The sequence below is a fragment of the Apodemus sylvaticus genome, chromosome 10 (genome assembly GCF_947179515.1).
Source record: "Apodemus sylvaticus chromosome 10, mApoSyl1.1, whole genome shotgun sequence".
NCBI classification, from domain to species: domain Eukaryota; kingdom Metazoa; phylum Chordata; class Mammalia; order Rodentia; family Muridae; genus Apodemus; species Apodemus sylvaticus.
The window spans coordinates 54,815,630-54,836,953 of NC_067481.1; the positions used below are offsets into that span (position 1 = coordinate 54,815,630).

At 45.7% G+C, this 21,324-nt stretch overlaps 1 protein-coding gene across 1 annotated transcript; it reads right to left on the reverse strand.

Moving 5' to 3' along the window:
• Window positions 1-466: 466 nt before the first annotated feature.
• On the reverse strand, window positions 467-20,412 carry Fxr2 (FMR1 autosomal homolog 2). Its single transcript, XM_052194840.1, has 17 exons — window positions 19,983-20,412; window positions 13,744-13,796; window positions 13,184-13,277; window positions 11,688-11,759; window positions 11,433-11,581; window positions 10,892-10,985; window positions 9,021-9,137; window positions 4,235-4,405; window positions 4,002-4,080; window positions 3,568-3,677; window positions 3,044-3,130; window positions 2,510-2,738; window positions 2,144-2,341; window positions 1,856-2,056; window positions 1,674-1,769; window positions 1,444-1,544; window positions 467-1,160 (listed from the first exon to the last, which is right to left on the reverse strand). Exons 1-17 carry the CDS (start codon window positions 20,061-20,063, stop codon window positions 1,065-1,067), a joined length of 2,028 nt encoding a protein of 675 aa, XP_052050800.1. The 5' UTR covers window positions 20,064-20,412; the 3' UTR covers window positions 467-1,064.
• Between the last annotated feature and the right edge of the window lie 912 nt (window positions 20,413-21,324).

Sequence of the window (21,324 nt, forward strand, 5' to 3'; positions counted from 1 at the left end):
TGAGGTCAGTGATATGGATTCTGGAGCTAGAGCAATTCCAGGCCAGAAATACATACAATCTGACCCTCCTGAGTTCTAGAGGCCATGGTGAGGAAACCCTATTTTCCCCTCTATTGAAGGAGCAGCCTGTGCCCCAGGCCCCAGATAATCGGATTAAATAGCCTGCTCAGACGCAGCTTCTAGCAGAACAGCTCCAGCTTCAAGGAGCCTGGCCTATCCTCCTGTGACTCAGGGCTCAGGAGCGGCCCAACTCTCAAACAACCAAGGGAGAGAAGAAACAGCAAGGTCTGAAGCACAGTCCTCTGGCCATGGAGAATTAAGGATGCAGCAATTGCCAGAATATCTTCTTCCTGACACAGAAGGAGGAGCTAACAATAAACGATAGAGAACAAGAGCCGGACCAGAGCAGTCAGCCCTAGCGATGTAAACAGTCCAGGCAGGGCAAAGGCAACACAGGAAACACAAGGCCATTTGGATTTTTTATTCTCTTTTTAAATACTGTACAGTGAAAAATAAATACGCCTTCTCATCCACCAGACAAGGTTATTTCCCCCCAACTCCCTGGGAGACCTTGTCACCCCCCTTCATACACACCCCTGGTTCTATTCCAAAACCTTCCCCATGCCTCCCACCCACAAATACCCTCACTATCCCCGTCTTCCACAGTGATGAGGCCCCAGAAATGGGGGGTACAGGATGGGAGGAGGGATAGCAGGGGAGCCCCCCTGAACTGTCAAATCTGGGTGGGTCAAGGAGCACCCCCACCAACAGGCGGAGAATGGGGGTGTTCAGAGGTCGGGGCATTAGAGGATAAAGGCACATCCAGTCTGATAGGGAAGGGGAGGCCCCCCTCACCCTGGGGGTAGGGTGGACAAGAGGGAGAGGGTATGACCCTGTTACACACCCCTCCACTAGCTCCTGGAGGTTGGGGGGGACCCAAGCTGCTGTGCCACCCCCCTCCCCCGTAGATAAGAGCAGCTCCAGCGCAGGTCAGTTGGACCCATGAGGGCCATGGTGGTGGGCAGCAAGCGAGATGGAGAAAGGAGGGATGTGGACTGGAGGTTTTATGAAACTCCATTCACCAAACTACCCAACTCCAAGGGGGCAGAGAGCTCCCCATTCTCTGAGGGACCCTTGGGAAGCTTGCTGACAGAGTCGCCCTACAGAGGAAGGAGAAGGACAACAAACGCAGTGCATGAGTATACCAGATGTAGGCATTCCTTCTCTCTACAGACACACCTGGAGACCAGGTTCCTAACCTCCCTGTGCTCAAGTCACCATTACTGGCCTTGTCTGTGAGGGCTCTGCTCCACCCTCAGCTTAACCTCAACTCCATCACACACAGTCAACTCAACAACTCAAACATTTCTTTGCCAAGTTTTTTGTGTCCCTGCCCCAAACAAACAAACAAAAAGTGGGGTAAGCTGTATCTTGCTTGTCTACCTTCTGTCCTGAAAGAGAATCCTCTGAAGGTTTCGTGCGTTCCAGGGGAGGCCGCTGGCGGCTCTGAGACTCTGCCCGTGAGATATAGTCAGCCACAGTCACTAGGAAAGATACAGGATCAAGACTTTCAGGAACTCAGGGATCCCATGGTTCCCACTGAATCCAACCCAAGTTTTCCCAGGCATTTCATCTTAGCTCCAGGAAGGCTCCAATCCTGTATGTCAGCTGACCTGGTTGGCGGTCTCCGCTGATGGACCCATCAGTCCGGTTACCACGATTACGGCGGCGGCGGCTGCGATTACGTCTCTGGGGTCTTGCTTCCTCTTCTGTGGAGTAAAGAAGAGTCATAGCCTACCCTCTCATTCTTCATTCTTTCTCACACCTCTAAGAATCCTCCAGGCTAGTCCCTCACCCAGGCCATTCTCTGTCATGTTAGGACCGTCAGACTCCAGGCCTCCATCCATGACAGTCCTGTCTTCATCAGTACGGCGGCGGCGGGAACGGCGACGACGGGCACTTGCTGGAGGAGGTTCACCAGGCTCTGAATCGACTGGAGGCTCTGGCTCGGATGTGTCCAGGAGGCTGTACGGATTGCTGTCTGGGTCCTTTAGCACTGGTGAGAAAAAGGAAGAGGCTGGGGAGTCAGGTGGCCACTGTCCTCTCCTTTAGGCTCACATCCATGACCCCAGCTCTCTGATACCTGAGCTAATAGATGAGGAGTTATATCTTGAGGTAGGCCGGGGAACAGGTGGGGGTCCCCTTCCCCGGCCCCCAATTGGCCGCCTCCTGCTTTCTTCTCCACGGCTTGGGGGATCTCTGTCACCAGGTCCTGCTCGATTAGACTCCTCTCTCTTTTCTGACTCCGTCTCAGAAGCTGTGGAGGGGTCTGAGCTGGGGCCTGAAGAACACAGAAGGGTTTATTCAGAGACATTGGTGCTTGTCCTAGGTATTCAACCACCACATCCAAACTAGAATTCTTCCTGGCACTCACAAGGACCCAAGTCTCACTTCACTACTTTCCTCAAGTTTTCACCCACCTCCTCCACTGCCCACACAGCTGTCTCACCATAGGCAGGGCCACCAGTCCTCCGGCCCCGGCCCCGGCCCCCATAGCTGCCCCCATAGGTTCTGGTCGTGTGCAGTGAAGAGGAGGAGCTCTCGTCTGTGGTATAGCCTGCCTTGTCACTGCTACCACCACTGCCACCCCGTCCACTCCCAGGAGGGCGAAAACCCAGCCCAATCTGCCGAAGCTGTTCATCAATTTGCAGTCTCTCCAGGCGAAGCTGTTCAACTTCCTGGTTGGAAAGACGGAAGACAGTACAGGAGAACTGAGAGACTGAGAGAGTAGACAGTGCCCTTCCTCCATGGTCTCTACCCTTATCATAGGGCCCTGTGCTGCTAAGCTTTCAAGACTTGGGCTTAAGAAGACAAAGGCTTAAATAGAACATTTGGGATACAGTCCCAGAGCCAAAATATTGACCAATGGTTCTGTTCTTCGAAAAGGCAAACCATGCACAACAGTCCCAAAGATTACATGCTAGAAGTCCATGCCCTCCTTGCCACCCGTTTTGTCTTTCTCCCAGGCTTCTGATATGGGTACCTGCAGGTAGGAGAGGTGATACTCTAGCAGAGCCTGGGCATTGCTGATATTCTCTCGGGTGCCAACAAATATGAAGGGAACCATTCCCTGGAGAAAAGAGCAACAGGAAGATTAGCAGTCAGGTGTGACGGTGCACATAATCTCCACACCCAGGAAAGAGAGGCAGCCCAACTCAAAGCCATCCTCAGCTACACATAGCTCAAGCACAACCTAAGCTACAGAGCTTCTGCCTCAAAAATACCACCCTACCCATTTCCCCAAAAAAAGCTAGGCATGGTGGCACACACATTTAGTCCCAACACTGGGGAGGCAGAGGCAGGCAGATCTCTGTGCATTGAGTTTAAGGGTAGCCTGATTCACAAAGTAAGTTCAATTAAGGCAAGCCAGGGTTATTGAGTGAGCTCCTGCTCAAAAAAAGAAGAAAATCAAAAAGAAAATGTTAATCCCACCCCGCAGACGGACAGGATCCAAGCACACGAGAGCAGACACAGGTCTGTTCTGTGGTCAGCCCCAGGACACAGTACCTCCTCCCTGGCGTTCCTCTTGTCGTTATCCCCCTCCACACGAACCCGCACCACACCAGACTTATCCACAATCTCCTGGATCACTTTCCCGTTCTTCCCAATCACTTTGCCTAGATGGATAAAGAAGGAATTAGGCTTTTAATTTTTGTAGTCATCATTAAGGAAATAAAAATTAAAACTCTTCTATAGACTTTTCTCTACATATAATGCATGTAATACATGCTCCTGCTTCTAGGAATCTCAAACTTCCCATGGGACAAAAAAATGATATAATCCCTACAGGTTTATTATCCCCTTTCTCATTCAAATGTCAGACTATTTATTCTGTCCTTATGTCCAGAGTGGCATTAATCTTAGTTAGACAGACAAAACTGTTCAAAACTCTGCCATCTGGGCTCTAACTTTATCCCTTTTATACCGACACTCAAACTCACCAACCAGGTTCCTGGGCACTTGTACAGAGTCCTCGGAAAATTCAAGGTAGCTTCGAGCCTGTCTGCATGCCTCTGGCGTCTATAGAAAGAGTAAACTAAAACAGAATCTGGATCTCCCTGCCATTCACTGACTTTGGAGAAATAAGCTGTCACCAAAGTCAGGCAAGAAGGTCACCTTAGCCTCAATCCCCTCTATTACCCAAAGGACCCAAATAGTCCAATCTTTTGCTGACCTCCCCATAGATTCGGAAAGTGCAGGTCTCTTCACCCAACTCAATGGCAGTCACTCCTGGCACTTTTCGAGCCTGCTGGATGTTGGCACCGTGAGTTCCAATTGCCAGACCCATCAGGTCCTCTCGCACTGTAAACTCCTCTTGGAATGCTGCTGCCAATTGCTTACTTGTCTGAAAGGAAAAGGCACTATGAGATCCTGGTGGTGAAATCTCAGAACACATGTCCCAGGTGGCTAATCCTTGGTATAGTTTAAATATGTGGAGGGGAAAAAAATGTGTGAAGAAAACCCATATGAAAGAAAACTAGGGCCACCTGCAGTCTGCTCAGCCACTGAGACCTCCATGGAAACCTCACGCACCTTTAAATCAGAGCTTGTGAGCAGCGATGAGGGCAGCTTGAGCTACAAGCCACCAAAGTTCTAGGTTGGCTCCAACACTAACTGGTTGAATGACCCTAACCAGACACACACTGTGCCTCTAGTCTATCAGCTGACAAGTCCTTACAGCTGGACTTACTAATTAACTCTGTAGACCAGGCTGGCCTCGAACTCAGAAATCTGCATGCCTCTGCCTCTTACTTACTAATTAGTAAAGTCCTTACAGTCCTTTACTAATCTCAAATTAGTAAAAATGATATTCCTCCCACTCCCAGGAGTTCTCTTTTCATTAATAAGTCCACATTTATTCTGCTTTAAAAAGAAGAAAAAAAAAGACCTGCAAGAGGGTTAGACAAAGCTGACATCAAAGTGGTCATGTACATGCATGTTTTTCTGCATGAATGACACCATGTACAAGAGCTGCATGCTCCAGGCTCAATAGGAGGACACTTGTTAGCAAGCAACAGACCCAGTGTTCCATCCTGTGTCCAGAAGGGAAAAAACAACTTGTGGGCTGGGAGTGTATTCAGCAGATAGAATGAGTGCTCAGCATGCAGGAAGCTCTGGGTTAGACCTTCAGCCAAACAAAAAACAGATGTAGTGGCCACACCTGCAATTCCAGCACCAGGAAGATGGAGGGAGGCAAAGAGGATCAAAAATTAAATGTCACTTTTGGCTACATAAAAAGTTTAAGTTTGGACTGGAGAGGTGGCTCAGTGGTTAAGAGCACTGACTGCTCTTCCAGAGGTCCTGAGTTCAAGTTCCAGCAACCACATGGTGGCTCACAGCCATCTGTCATAGGATCCGATGTCCTCTTTTGGAGTGTCTAAGACAAAGGTTTTAAGTTTGAAGCCAGTCTAAAATACAAAAGAGCCTATCTTAAAACAAAACCAAAAACCAGCCAGGCGGTGGTGGCACACACCTTTGAATCCAGCATTCAGGAGGCAGAGGCAGTTGGGCTGAAGATCCAAGACAGCCAGGGCTACACAAAGAAACCCTGTCTCAAAAAAAAAAAAAAAAACCAAACAGAACCCAGAACACCCTTAACTCAAAAAAAAAAAAAAAAAAGAAACGATGAAAAAAAAAAACCAAACAGCAAAGCCTGGTGGCATCCAGGCAAGGTGGTCCACGCCTACCGCCCTAGCGTTAGAGAGGCAGAGGCAGGTGCCTACCACCCTAGCGTTAGACAAGTAGAGGCAGGCAACCCCTTTGAGTCTGAGGCTATCTTGGTATCATGATTTGTATAAGCTTGGCCCAAGGAATGGCACTATTAAAAGGTGTGGCCCTACGGAGCAGTTGGGGTACACGCCTTTAATCCTAGCACGTGGGAGGCAGAGGCATGCAGATTTCTGAGTTCGAGGCCAGCCTGGTCTACAGAGTGAGTTCCAGTATAACAAGAGGTACTGGTGTGGCCCTGTTGGAGTAGGTGTGTCGCTGTGAGCACGAGCTTTTTAAGAGGAAGTTAGTATTCTGCTAGCAGCTTTCAGATAAAGATGTAGAACTCTCAGCTCCTCTTGCACCATGCCTGCCTAGATGCCACCATGTTCCAACCTTGACAATAATGGACTGAACCACGGCAACATGTAAGCCAGTCCCAATTAAATGTCCTTATAAGAGTTGCCTTGGTCATGGTGTCTGTTCGCAGCAGTAAAACCCTAAAACAGAAGTTGGTACCAGGGGCTGCGCTATTGCTGTGATAGGCCTAACCACACTTTTGTTTGGAGGAATGTGGATTTGGAGACTTTGAATTTGGAAAGTAGTAGAATGCTTTAAATAGGGCTTAATGGGATATCCTATTTGGAATATGGGAGACTTTTGTTACCGAGAGTGATCTGAATTGTGCCAAGAGGTTTAAGTGGAGAATTTCCATTATGTGGCGTAGAGACTGGCTTTCTGGTATTTTGGTAAATAACGTGGCTACTTTTTGCCTTTGTCTGAAAAGACTGCCTGAGACTAAGGTGAAGAGAGTCAGATTAATTGCACTGACAAAGGAAGTCTCAGAAACAAACTCCCATCATAGACTGTTCTCTGGCTAAGTCTCATGAAGAGCATTTCAAACAAGCACAGCAAGCTGGGAAAGGGAAAATATAAAATACATGGTTTGAGTATTAAAGGGGCTCCAGGTAGTGAAATGAAACTGAATCCCGTGTTAAAGGATATTAAGTTGAATTAAGGGAGTGGTGACCTTGGAGCAAAATCCCACCCAGCTAAGTTTAGGGCCAGACATGGGTGTACATGCCTTTAATTCCAGGAGATCTGATTCCAAATACAGAGCAAGTTCCAGGACAGCCAAGCTAGACAGTAAAATAGAAAACAGAAAGCTTGCCAGACAATGGTGGCGCACACATTAAGTCCCAGCCTGGTCTACAGAGTGAGTTCCAGAACAGCCAGGGCTACACAGAGAAACCCTGTCTTGAAAAAAACAAAACAAGAAAAAGGAAAAAGGAAAGAAAGAAAGAAAACAGAAAGTTGGTGATGATGTAATAAAACAAAGGGGCCATGTTCCAGTCCCAACAAACAGCAGAACTTTGGCAGCTTTGTCCATATCTGGCTTTGTAGTCAAGAGGAGACTACTGAACCAATTGATGCTGGTTAGCTGAAGCTAAGAAATTAGTGGTGATTAAGAGACCAGCATCACTGAGGTGAGAGCTTCTAGAAAGTATTTTCTGAGAGCACAAAGAAGCTGTGTTCCAGAGATAGCCGAGGTTGTACCTCATGCTGCAGTTGTACTTCATAATGTGTAAGAGGCACCAAGTGGTACTGGTTTTGAAGGCATGAAAGGGTCATGAAGAACAGCTGAGGCTCCGCACTGTGAGAGGCCTTGGAAGAGCATTGATGAAGGTGCAGCCTAAGCTGCAGTTGATAGCCCAGGATTGAAAGGGTCATGCAAAGAAGTTGAGGCTTGGTACCATGAAGAGAGCCTATGAGAGGCTACTGGTGAAGTACTGGGAAGACCCCAGTGCACTAGAGGTGGCAGTATGATGGGATCATCACCAAGAGCAGCAGTGGCAGTGGAGTGGTGTCAGCCAGAGCCTAGAGTGCTACAGACAGCAGAACTGGAGAAGTCACACAAGCCCTTTGGAGAAGCCCAGAAGATCAAGTGTGGATCTCAGACTAGGGAACAAGATGTGGAGTTTAAGTTGCCTTAGAGACCCCAAGATGTTTGAGATGCCAGAGCCATGGGATATCTGCCCAGGAAAGCTGCTAACAGGGAGTGGAACCAGCCCAGGAGAAAGAAGTGTGTTACAGTCAACAAAGATGAAAAAGTTGGAGATTTAAAGACCACAGTGACATCAGACATGAAGATGCAGAGTTTGGAGCTTGCCTACCTTATTTCCTTGTTTTGCTTAGGAGATGATAGTTAAGTGATTGGACGAAATCTCAGAAGAGACTTTGAACTTTTAACATTGTTGAGACTGCTGTAGACTACGGGAGCTTTGGAAGCTGGACTAAATGTATTTTTTATTATGCTATGTGTAGGTATGTTCCCCCAAAACCTCATGTGTTTATGGGGCCAGGGAATGGAATGTGATGGTTTGTATATTATTTGGTCCACGGAGTGACACTATTAGGAAGTGCAGCCTTGGTTGGAATAGGTGTGTCATGGGCTTTCAAATGCTTTCGAGCTGGCTAGAAGCCAGTCTTCCACTAGCAAGCCTTCAGATGAAGCTATACCATGCCTGCCTGGATGCCACCACATTCCAGCCTTGATGATAACCACTGAACATGTAAGCCAGCCCCAATTAAATGTTGTCCTTATAAAGGTTGCCTTGATCATAGTGTCTATTCACAGCAGTAAAACCCTAACTAAGAATTCCAGGCCAGGAGACCAGTGAAACCCTGTTTCCAAACAACATTGCTGGGCAGTGATGGTACATGCCATTAATCCCAGCACTCCAGGGTCATAGACATGTGAATTTCTTGTGAGTTCTAGGACAGCCAGTGCTATACAAAGAACCCTGTCTCAAAAACAAAACAAAAAAACCCAACAGCAACAAAAAACCTACAACAAACAAAACCAAACCTTTTAAATCCATACCAAATCACAATAGAATACTGTCTTCTGAAGATTATGAAATAAAATAGCCACCCAGGACTAATGACTATAGCCTTTGTCTATGTGTTTCAGAAACAAAAGAAAATGAGAAAGGAAAGGACATTATTTCTCAGGATTAGAAATAGCAGCCAAGGGCTGGAGAGATGGCTAAGCGGTTAAGAGCACTGACTGCTCTTCCAGAGGTTCTGAGTTCAAATCCCAGCAACCACATGGTGGCTCACAACCATCTGTTATAAGATCTGATGCCCTCTTCTGGTGTATCTGATGACAACTACAGTGTACTTACATATAACAATAAATCTTTAAAAAAAAAAAAAAGAAAAGAAAGAAAGAAATAGCAGCCAAGACTTACCTCTAGATGCTTAGTAGCTTCTTCATTGCGGGACATGAGCAGCAATTTGGTGCGAAGGCTTCGGAAATGCATATCACCCAACAAAGATGCCCTCTTCACAGGGGCTTCTGTGGTTGACTGGGAAATGATGAACAGGAAGTATAAAAGCAAAATATATGGGCTAGAGAGAAGTGGCTCAGAGGTTAAGAGCACTGACTGCTCTGCCAGAGGAGCTAGGTATAATTCCCAGCACCTACATGGCAGCTCACACTTATCTATAATTCCAGTTCCAAGGGATCTGACACCCTCACACAAACACACATGCAGGCAAACCAGCACTACACATAAAATAAAAATAACTTTTAAAAAAAGCAAAATACACACCAGGGAAGCATTAGAGACTTGGCATCAGAATGCCAATCCCTGAAAAAGGGCAGGTGTAAAGAAATGAAGTTGGCTTTTTGTTTTGGAAGACAGGGTTTCTCTGTGTAGCTGTGGCTGTCCTGGAACTCACTTTGTAGACCAGGCTGGCCTTGAACTCACAGAGATCCGCCTGCCTCTGCCTGCTTCCTGAGTGTTGGGATTAAAGGCGTGCACCATCACCACCTGGCAAGAAATGAAGTTTAAAATAAGGTGGTAGCCTGGGCTGTAGAGATAGCTCAGAGGTTAAGAGCACTGACTTGCTCTTCCAGAGCTTCTGAATTCAATTCCCAGCAACCATATGGTGGCTCACTACCATCTATAAGATCCAGTGACCTCTTCAGACCTGCAGGGTACATGCAGGTAGAATGCTGCACACACTTTTCAAAGGGGAAAAAAAAGAAAAAGAAAAAAAAAAAAAGAGGTGGTAGCACATGCCTATCTCAAAACTAGGGAAGATAAAGCAGGAAACTGTCACAAAGTCAAGGGCAGCTTCAGTTTATAGTGAATACCAGGCCAGCCAAGAGTGAACAATAAGAACTTTTCTCAAAGGAAACATAAAAGAAATGAGGTAGGCTACATGTGAACTATTGTCAGTCACATAGCAACTGAATAGCTAACAGGAGTCATTTGACAATAAGGAGCAAGTACAAGTACTTTTTAAGTATTCCTAGCAGGCAGAGGGGCAGTGGTACAGGCCTTTAATCTCAGCACTTGGGAGACAAAGGCAAGTGGATCTTGTGAGTTGGAGGCCAGCCTGGTTTACATAGTGAGTTCAGGACAGCCAGAGCTACATAGTGAGATCCTGTCTCAAAAAAACAAAAAAACCCAACAACAACAACAAAGTTATGTATGTATGTATGTATGTATGTATGTATGTATGTATGTATGTATGTACGTACATCTCTGGTGTGTGAATATGTGCATATAGATGCAAAGACCTTAAGAGGGTGTCAGGTGCTCCAAAACTGGAGTTAGAGGTGGTTGTGAGACACACGGAGAAGGGAGGGACAGGAATCCCCCAAAACTGGCTGGCTAGCCAAAGTTGGCTAGTTCTGGGTTAGGTGAAGACAAGCTGCCCTGTAAAGTGTATCGTAATTAGGAGATATCTGATACCAATACTTAAGGGTTTCCAACCAGGATGTGTAAACACATGCAAATCTGTATACACACAGATACAAATATGTGCAAGGGCACCTGTCTAGAGCACAAAGGTGTGTGAAAATCATGGTTTAATTTCTAACACAGGAAAAATAAATAGAAGGACTAAATTAGAGTCATACATAAGGAAAATTAAGGAAAGGCAAGGCTTCCTGGGTCCAGAGTGACAGAAGCAAGCAAGCAAGAACACGGTCTAGCACAGGCAAAGTCTAGCATGAGCAAAAGCCACATATCCACTTTCCCAAAAGTTTAAATAGGAAGAAAGGAAAATCTGTTGACAAGGCTTATGTTAATTCCAGCATGGAACTCACCAGAATGAAGAGCTCACTGTTTGTGATGTTGAGAAAGATGCAGTTGGCTCCCAGGGCTTTCTTGAACTCCTTATGGACGTTTTCATTGGAGCAGCTGCAGAAAAAAGTAACGTGCTCAGGAAAGGGGACCTAAGAAGCCCAGGAACAAGAAGCAGGGAGAAGAAAACAAGAGGTGGAACCACTGCTAAAAAAAACAGGACTTAAGAAAATAATTCTTTAAAATAATTACAGCAAAGCAGCACAGTGGTGCATGGCTTTAGTCCCAGCATTTGGGAGGCACAGGCAGGTGGGTCTCTGTGACTGCAAGGCAGTCTGGTTTATAGTTTTAGCCCAATGTAGTAAGGCTATCTCAAAACAAAAGGAAGAGACAGAGAGGAGACAGAGAGGGATGAAAAATGGGAAGGCTATGAGCATAGCATGCACAAAGATTCTCACAGGGCAGGGCATGAACAGAGCGTATGAAGAGGGGAAAACCTGGAGAAATGAGAACAGAGGCTGGCACCATGGAGAGCCTCTAATCCCCAGCTTCCCCAACACTCACGCCTCTCTGAGATCCTCAGGCACAGCCATGGTAACCTTGAAGAAGCTGCCTTTGGTTGCAAGGGGATTGGGATTAACTGGCCGAAGTCGTTCCAGAGTGACAATCTCATTGTAGGTAGCATCACAGGCAGCATACTCTATGACATAGAACTGGCAGAAAAGAAAAAAGAATGTGTATGGCCTGAGCATCCACCTGCTACCTTTTCATGAACAAAGAACAGTTTCAGGAACTCCCCTAAGGGCTTCAGTCACTCACATCTCCCTTCATCATCCGCACCCGGGCCAGCCACCAACCACAAGGTTCCTGTTCATTGGCTCTCGAATAAACCTGAAAAAGTAAGAAATAAAAAGAAATAGCATTGAAGACTATACAAAAGCATCAAGCCGGGCAGTGGTGGTGCAAGCCTGTAATCCCAGCACTTGGGAGGCAGAGGCAGGCAGATTTCTGAGTTTGAGGCCAGCCTGGTCTACAGAGTGAGTTCCAGGACAGCCAGGACTACACAGAGAAACCCTGTCTCGAAAAACCAAAAAAAAAAAAAAAAAAAATCAAGAATGGGAGAAAGCATCCAGATATCCGAGAAGCATTCCTAAACCCACAAAAAGGAAATAAGGAGATATTAACTGAAAGTATGGGGTCACTGAGTTTTATTTCACTTTTTGTTCAGTGGACAAGAGTTCTCCAAGGCTATGAGACCCTGTCTCAGAAAGCACTGTTTATATATTAAAAGAAAGTAGAAGGCAGAAAGCAGGTGGATCTCTATGAGTTCGAAGCCAGCCTAGTCTACAGAGTAAGGTCCAGGACAGCCAGGGCTACAAGGAGAAACCCTGTCTCAAAAAACCAAGCCCCCTAATATATATGGGAGCGTGCGTGCGTGCATGCGTGCGTATGTATGTATGCTGTGTATATATTTATATATATATATATACACACACACACACACAGCATACATATATATGCATAAAAATATCAACAGTAATAATGAAAAAAGCAATAAAAGAGATTTGTAGACATAAGAATTGCTTATTAAACTATAGTAATTAAAACAGTTAATACTAGGCCAGGAGTATAAATGATGACTAACGTTAAAGAGATGTATAAAGATAGACATCAGTGGACTGGAGAGATGGCTTGGGGGGAGGGGAGTTAAGAGCACTGACTGCTCTTTCAGAGGTCCTGAGTTCAATTCCCAGCAACCACATGGTGGCTCACAATCATCTGTAATGAGATCCGATGCCCTCTTCTGCTGTCTGATCACTGTACTCACATAAGTAAATCTTGAGAAAGAGAGAGATGTAAGTCTCAGTATGTTGATTAGAAAGATCACAAACTCTTGGGCTTAAGTGATTCTCCTCCCTCAGCATTCCAAGTATTGAAACTGGGGTTGGGGATATATTTCAGTGGTAGAATGTTTGCCTCACATACCCAAGGCATAGGTTTCAATCCCCAGGAATGAATGAATGAATGAATAAATCTCTCTTTCTCTCTTTCTCATGCTTGCAGGCGCATGAATGCACATATACAGTGGAACTGTAAGAGCTAAAGTGGCTTTGTCACGAATGAAGCAGCAGATCCTTTTAGACTGGTGCCCTCAGGTCACAGCCACGACAGAAACACACTGCTGCACTTTACTTCATGGACTACGTGGCTAGATATGGTAGCTCAGAAAAGGAAAGAACAAAATCAGAAAGTAAAAAACCAAGACTCCTAATAAAGCAAACTAATACTGGAAAGGTGGACCTCACAGCCCTTACCTCTACTTCATCTCCTTCTGTGATCTCCTTATTGTAGTCAGCTGGAGGTGGTAGTCGGACATCCCCAAAGGGAATCTGTCTCTCACTCTGCCAGCTACAAGACAAACAGTGACATGAAAGCTATCCATAGTGCAAACCTTTAGTCCCAGCACTTAGGAGGCAGAGGCAGGCAGATTTCTGAGTTTGAGGCTAGCCTGGTCTACAGAGTGAGTTCCAGGACAGCCAGGGCTACACTGAGAAACCCTGCTTGAAAAACCAAAAAGGAAAGCTATGCAGATTGGTGTAATTGTCCACACTTCTTCACAAGGGCATTGCTCCCTTGGCTAGACCACTTTTATTCCTGGTAAAGAGACAAAACACCTGTTCCATAGTGGTCTTTTATTCCATGCTACCAACTATCAAGTGACCAACACTTGCACCAAGCTATCTGTTCTTCCTTTCTTGGAATTTCCCTCCAAACCTCAGCTCTCTGCCACCTATTGCAGGCCTCAAAGAACTCAACAGTCCTTTCTCACCCTCCTTTTAGGATCTAGTGGGTTTGTCTATTCCCAAAGTCTTACTTGTTTTCAAAGAAGATAGTGACAGAGTCTTCATGGACATCCTTTACAAAGCCCTAGGAAAAAAAAAATTTAAAAATGTAAAAAACATAAATGAAAATACATTTTACTACCACCTTAATCATCAGGAAAGAAATATCAGAAACTTTTAAAATTATGAGTTTTAGTTGGAGATGTAAGCAGACTAAACATAGCCAGAAAGACTGTGATGGGAAAGAATATAAACAATGAGAAAAGAAATAAGAGAAGGAAGGTGGAATAGACACAAAGTAAACCCTGCACCAGAGCAGCCCAGAAGCTGGTCATATACTCAGGGTCCATCACCTGCCTACCTGTCTGCTCCCAGGCAGCTGAGTAGTTCAGCTTAATCACAGTTCAATTAAATCACTAGCAACTTTCAGCAAGGCCAAGAATATCTCATAAGACCATGAAAGACTGTACTAGAACACCTAGAGGATATCAGGACTGCCAAGAGGGAAAAGGGTCTGATCCCCAGAGACCTGGCAGACTTAGTACCCAGAGGCCTGAGTACCTGAAGAATAAACAGAACACACTGGAGAAGTTCAAAATAATCAGCAGTTTATAAAACCTGCAATTTAAAAGATGTCATAGTTCTTAGTAGACAAAAATATGAATCTGAAAATATGTAAAATCCCAATCTTGAGATCATGGCAATAGGAATCATTAAATATCTATTTTCGCTTTCCTAAGAAGACCTAAACTGTATATTCAAACTACAGACTCAGTTGTTCTTCCTAGTTTCGACAAAAGTCCAATTCATTATTATTGCTATTACTATTATAATTATTTTACAAAGTTTGCTCTGGTTTCATGGCTAAGAAACTTCTGGAATCTGAAGCCACAAGTTTTCCCCTATGTCTTCTAGAAATTTTGTTAGTCATTTAATATTTATTATTCATTCATTCATTCCCATATGCATGTGGTTGAGGGTGTCAGATCTTGGAGTTACAGACAACTGTGAGCTGTCATGTGAGTGCTGAAAATTGAACCCGGGTTCTCTGGAAGGGCAGTCAATGCTGAGCCATCTCTTCAGTCCCATTCTGTGGGTATGGTTGTGTGAACACATGCATACTTTTCCCACAACTCCTGTGGATGTCAGAGGACAACCTATGGAAGTGGGTTCTCTTCCACCATGTGGGGCTTGGGATCAAACTCAGGTCCCAGGCTTGATAGCAGATACCTTTATCCATTGAGCCATCTCTCTGGCCCAAGATTTTTATTTTACATTTAAGTATGTAACAGATTTTCTTTTAGAGACAGTAGCCCAGTTTGGTCTCAAATTCACATGAAGCAGAGCCTTTAACTTCTGATTTTCCTGTTTCTTTTTTTTTTTTTTTTGGTTTTTCGAGACAGGGTTTCTCTGTGTAGCCCTGGCTGTCCTGGAACTCACTCTGTAGACCAGGCTGGCCTCGAACTCAGAAATCTGCCTGCCTCTGCCTCCCAAGTTCTGGGATTACAGGCGTGCACCACCACCACCCGGGCGATTTTCCTGTTTCTATCTTCCACATAGTGTTGTGATTACAAGGATGCAGCAGACCATGTTTATTTGGTGCTGACAGTGTTTTATGCATGCTTTATCAACTGCACTATACTCACAGTCCCAAAGTTGCTTTTGATTACTAAACAATAACTTGTACTTCCATTTTCTGATAAAAGTGGAGACAGTTTAGAGAGCTCTTAGTCCCAGGGTTTGAGAAGTAGGGCCGGGCAGGTGAATCTTTTTAAATTCAAGACCAACCTGGTCTATATTACAAGTTCAGGCTACCTGAAATATATATTGAGACAGTGTCGGATAGATGGATGGATGGATGGATGGATGGATGGATGGATGGAAAGAAAGAAATAATAACTGCCAGGTGGTGGTGTCCCACACCTTTAATCCCAACACGCAGAGGCAGGCAGATCTCTAACCAAGCCAGCCTGGTCTACAGAATGAGTTCCAGGACAGCCAGGGCTACAGAGAAACCCCATTCTGAAAAAAATTAGATAGATTAGATAAGGAGGGTTTGACTGAAATATATAATTCAGTCTGGTGTGTGCCTAGCAAGTATAAATCCCTGATTCCACCCTCAACATCAGAAGCAGTAAGAAAACCAAATGCTTCAAAAAAAAAAAAAAAAAAAAGCTAACAATATTGAAGGGCCAGCCCGCAAAACAGTAACTTGGATAGTGGCAGAGCTCAGGAGAAAATATACCAATAATGTTCTGGCGAATACACAGTTCCCACCTCACAGATCTCGTCAATCACCACTTACTATACTATTCTTTCCTCATGAGAAAATCTAAATCTGAATTTTGCTTCAGATACAATCTGCTTTGGCTATTTGGTGGCTGAGGCAGGAGGATCTGAGAATTGGTGGTCAGCTTAGCTTAGGCTACATGCTAAGTTACAAACCAGCCTGAGCTATTAAAGTATAAAATCCTATCTGCATATGGGGAAATTTTTTTTTTTTTGGTTTTTTCAAGACAGGGTTTCTGTGTAGCCCTGGCTGTCCTGAAACTCACTCTGTAGACCAGGTTGGCCTCAAACTCAGAAATTTGCCCGCCTCTGCCTCCCAGAGTGCTGGGATTATAGGAGAGTGCCACTACCAGGAGAAATGTTTTTGAAGATCAAAGGGAGGAAGGAAGGGAAAAGGAAAGGAAGAAAGAAGAGAATGGAGGAGGGCTGCCTGGCTGAGGATGTACTTCAGTAAGAAGTACAGAAGTCTAAGATGACAGACCTCAAGTTCAAGGTTAGCTTGATCAACCAACAAGCTCCAGGCTACACAATAAGACCCCCATCTTAAGATGGGCGATGGTGGCGCACGCCTGTAATCCCAGCACTCTGGGAGGCAGGGACAGGCGGATTTCTGAGTTCGAGGCCAGCCTGGTCTACAAAGTGAGCTCCAGGACAGCCAGGGCTATATAGAGAAACCCTGTCTTGAAAAAACCAAATTCAAAAAACCAAAAAAATAAATAAAATAAAATAAAAATGTTATAAGACCCCATCTTAGCAGGATGGTGGTGGCCTATACCATCCAAGGCCAGCCTAACCTACAGAGTGAGTTCCAAGGCTACACAAAGAAAATCCTAACTCCAGAGGGGGGAAAAAAAGGAAACAAAACAAAAGAAAGAAACAAACAAAACCCTAATATCCAGACAAAGTACAAAAAATACTACTGACTACAGCAGAAAAGTGAGATGGCATAGACCTAAAAAATTCTAGTCAGTAGGAGGAAGAGCTAGGAGAATACTACAATGAGACTGCCTCCCAAAACCACACAAAAAAGAATTAAAAACACATCAAGAAGTTGGACTTGGTGGTGTGCACCTGTAATCCTAGCACTTGGGAAATAAAGCCAGTAAAACCAGGAGTTCAAGGTTGATCCCAGCTAAATTTAAGCTCAAGCCACCTAAAACTCACCTTAAAACAAAACACATCATATTCTGACAGAAAAGTAAAGTTTGATAGGATAGCTTTAAAATAACTTAGATCTGAGATCTGGTATCTATCAGCTCTGGAAAAATCAAAGTAAAACACAGTTTTGCAAGAAGAGAAAGGAATCTCCCCAAACTTAAAAGATCTAAGACAGGTTAACACTCCCTTACACCAAAGTTTGCTGAGTCATAAATATTAATCAGCAAGATTTGAATAGGTAAGTATCTACATTACACTGAGTTTTAAAAAGATTAATCTAATTTTAGGGAATTGTCTTTAACTCAGTCATGGAACAGAAAGTGTTGAAGTGGCCAGGATACAAAATCTACATTCATTATTTGGCGTTTATTAACTTGATCCTATCAAAGAATCCTGTCCCAACTTCACTGGAATCTATCACTGCTATGGCCCACAGACAAAAGAGAGACTTTCTGTTAAGATACCCATACGTGCAACAGAAAACATGTCCCTAACCATTTCACACAGTTAATTCGAACTGAGCACTAATCTGTCCCAGCTGTGCATGGCTCCAGTGCTTCCTTAAACCATAAGCAAATATCTATCTTATCTTGATCTCACACTCAATTTAAGAATCACTTTTCAAACTAGGAGTTGCTGTGGATGCTTTTAATCCCAGTACTCAACAAAGGCAGACCTACCCCAAGGCAGCCAAGGCTACATAGAGAAATCCTGTCCCCAGAAATCAGGCAGAAAAAGAAAATATAACATTTTCTTCGAATTCAACATTTTGGGGTGAGAAGGATACAGATGAAGGCTAATATATCAAGGAAAACAGAACATCTTACAAAGAATAGTACTTTCTGGTTTTGTTTGGATTATTCTTTTAGAGTGAATTCCATTTCCTACACTAGTTTTGAACTTCAACAATTCTACTTCAACCTTCCAGTACTAGGATTAGAGTATGCACCACCACACCTAGCCTGAAGAGACTGTTTTAACAAAGGTAATACAAATGTGGGGGAAAGGATATTAAAACATTAATGTGTCCTATCAGAACCCAAAAGGAATCAAAGACTTTTGCTACAGAAAACAGAAATGTTACATTGTTCTAGTCAGAAGAAAAAGTACCAAAAGTTAGGAAAGTGACAGGGTCACTTTCGTCAGAATCAACTAGGAGCCTTCTTCTATGCACAGAATAAATAGGTGGACATCAAATGAGGATACACAGGAATACAGGAATACCAAGATAAAAAGTCCAAGACTTAAGTGAGAGACTACATTAAAGGAAAAAAATGACATGGCCTTTATAGTGGGTAAACTAACTTATCAGCTGAAGTGGGGGTGGGAACCATCTACAAGGCAGGGCAAACCCAAATCCTTTCTCAGCTACAAAAAGAAACAGTTTCATAGTAGAGTCAGGGAAAGTTATTTCCAAGGGCATGAGAAAGTAGGAAGTTCTACTGGGGCAGGGGTCGGGCAACCCAAGGAAATCTGAAGGAAAGGGGATCTTCTCACCTATCTAATGCTATGAAAATTCTTCTTTCTCCCCAGGAAGAAAGAGTAAGAGAAAGACCAAATGTTTCAGGGAAAATTCCACCCATAAAAAAAAAAAAAAAAAATCAAGAGAGATTCAGAACCCCATTGACCAGAAGGAGGAAATAACTGGGGTCGAGAAGAGTCAGTCTGATTTAAATTAAAGGGGGGGGGGATGCAGAATGGACAGATACAAAAGATGGGGTGAGTGAAGAATAGATAGAAAGGAGAAAAAAAAGCAAAAGTTCTGGTCTGGCATGGTGGCTCAGTCAGTTAATACCAGAACTGTAATCATAAACTGAGGAAGAGTTCAAGTCCAGCCAGGGGATCTTGTCCCAACCACACCCTTCAAAAAAGTTCACAGGAATCAAATCTTAAGCAAAAAGAAAGAAAGAGAAAGAAGGAAAGAAGGAAAGAAGGAAAGAAGGAAGGAAGGAAGGAAGGAAGGAAGGAAGGAAGGAAGGAAGGAAGGAGAAATAAGCAATTCTGATAGATACTTTTTTCTTTCCAGAAGGTCTGTCAACAAGCAGAATCTGTCAGAATAAGAACAGAAACTTGTCGGGATGGTCTTTGAGAGAGAGTGAAGCTTAAACTTACCAAGAAGATAGAAGAACGACCTAAATACAACTGGAGTCAAAGAGATAAACATGATGAATCCATCCCTGGATAGCTGATTATGGAATAAAGGTGTGGTAGGGTGACAGACCTGTCCAACAAACCCACTTTATGGCTGGTTGGCTGATAAAACCTGAGGCCAAAGATGCTAAATTAACACAAATGGGTTTTGACCATTTCTTGACAGACTGGGAACAGGAATGTAAGAGGGAAGTTGAGCAAATGTTCTAGAGCCAGTAAGCAGAAGCCTCCCTGAAGACCCAAGACCAAATATGGGACAGTGGACCTTCGCAAGGGGGTCATATAGGAAAAGAAAGAATCCTCCATGTGCTTGGGCTGTAGGGGAGATGTGACTAAAAGCTGAAGAATCTCTCCTACACTAAAAAACAAGAGGAGTCGACGAGAAGCTAGGACAGGGGGTTTCTCCAGAGGGCCCTGGAGCTCCCAGCCACGCACCATAATGACCTGATGTTCATGCCTTCAGCTGATAAAAGCAGGTGTGATAGCGGGCTCAAAAATAAAAGCACGAGGGTTAACTCCCACGATCTCCACGGGAGGGTTTCGAGTGGGAACGTGGGTCGAAGGTTCTAAGGGTCAGGTCTAAGCTCCAGAAACTCGATCCCGCTCCGCTCTTCCCTGCCTGGGCTGGGGGAGGGGGCTAAGGAGGGTGCCCCGGGTCGACGCGCCTTCTCACCTTGTAGAAGGCCCCGTTGGAGCCCCGCACCTCGACGGGCAGTCCCGGCTCCACATCCCCCCCAGAGGCCAGGCCGCCCATGGCGCCGCCACCACCTCCGACTGCCCCGGCAGCAGCTGAAACAGAGCCCTGAGTGCGGCCCGGGCCGGGCCCCCGGCGTCTCCCTGGAGGAGGAGCCGGAGGGGGAGCCGCGGGGGGCGGGAGCCGGGCCGGCCCCACGGCGGCCCTGCTACAGCCGACGAGCAGGGGGCCGGGGCCGGGCCGCTCCCCGTCCGCCGCCGCCGCTGCCTTGGTCTCCGCCACCGTGAGGGAAACGGCCGCCGCCGCCGCCGCCGCCGCCGCCTTCGTCACCTCAGCTTCCGCCCGCCGGCGCCCCCGCTGCTGCCTCAGTCCCGGGACCCGCTGCTGCCACTGCCGCTCCACGGCCTCCACCTCCCCCTGCTGCCGCCGCCTACTGCGCAGGCGCACAGGGCACCCGCCCGCCGCGCGCGGAGCGGAGGGCCAAGGCGCAGGCGTCTAGGCGAGCGACCCAGCTCCCGCTCGCCAGCGCGTCAGGGCTTCCACATTCTCTTGCACTCTCTCACGCCCCCTCCTGGTCGCCTCTGTGCGCCTGCGCAGAACCAGAAATACGCTCTATCTGTACCACTCCAACCTTCCACTGTCCCTGTCCCTTCCTTTCCCCGCCCCACAACACTGGAAGCAAACCAATCAAGGGAAGAGAGGGGCCGCGTTCACTCCATCGGATTGGACTTCCGCCTCCACAAAGTGACCATGGAGCCTGGGCAATTTAGGGATGGGCATGCGCCGGAATGACTGCTTGGTCACTTTCACCACCTTTGTCTTTCTTGGTGCGCACACTCCAAAGGGGGATTGGGGGGGGGGGGAGGGAAACCGAAAGGCAAAAACTGCCCAGTGCGCAGGCGCTGGGCTTTGGCGTCCATGCGCATGTGTTGACTCTCTGCATCCATAGGAGAATCAAGAGTCACTGCCCTTGGCTTGAGTAGACTTTTTTTTAAGTTTTTGAGACAGGGTCTCTTGTATCCTAGGCTGACCATGAACTCACCTTGTAGTGGGGGAATGACCTTGGATAGGTCCTCTAACTTCTACCTCCTGCAAAATTACAGGCATGTCATACCATGCTTGCACTAAGCTGATCTAATATTCTAGTAAATTCAATGCCGTATGAAAAACAAAATGCCACATAACCTGATACATAAATGTTGAAGATTCAGAACAGTAACTCCAGGCGGTGGTGGCGCACGCCTTTAATCCCAGCACTTGGGAGGCAGGGGCAGGCTGATTTCTGAGTTCAAGGCCAGCCAGGTCTACAGAGTGAGTTCCA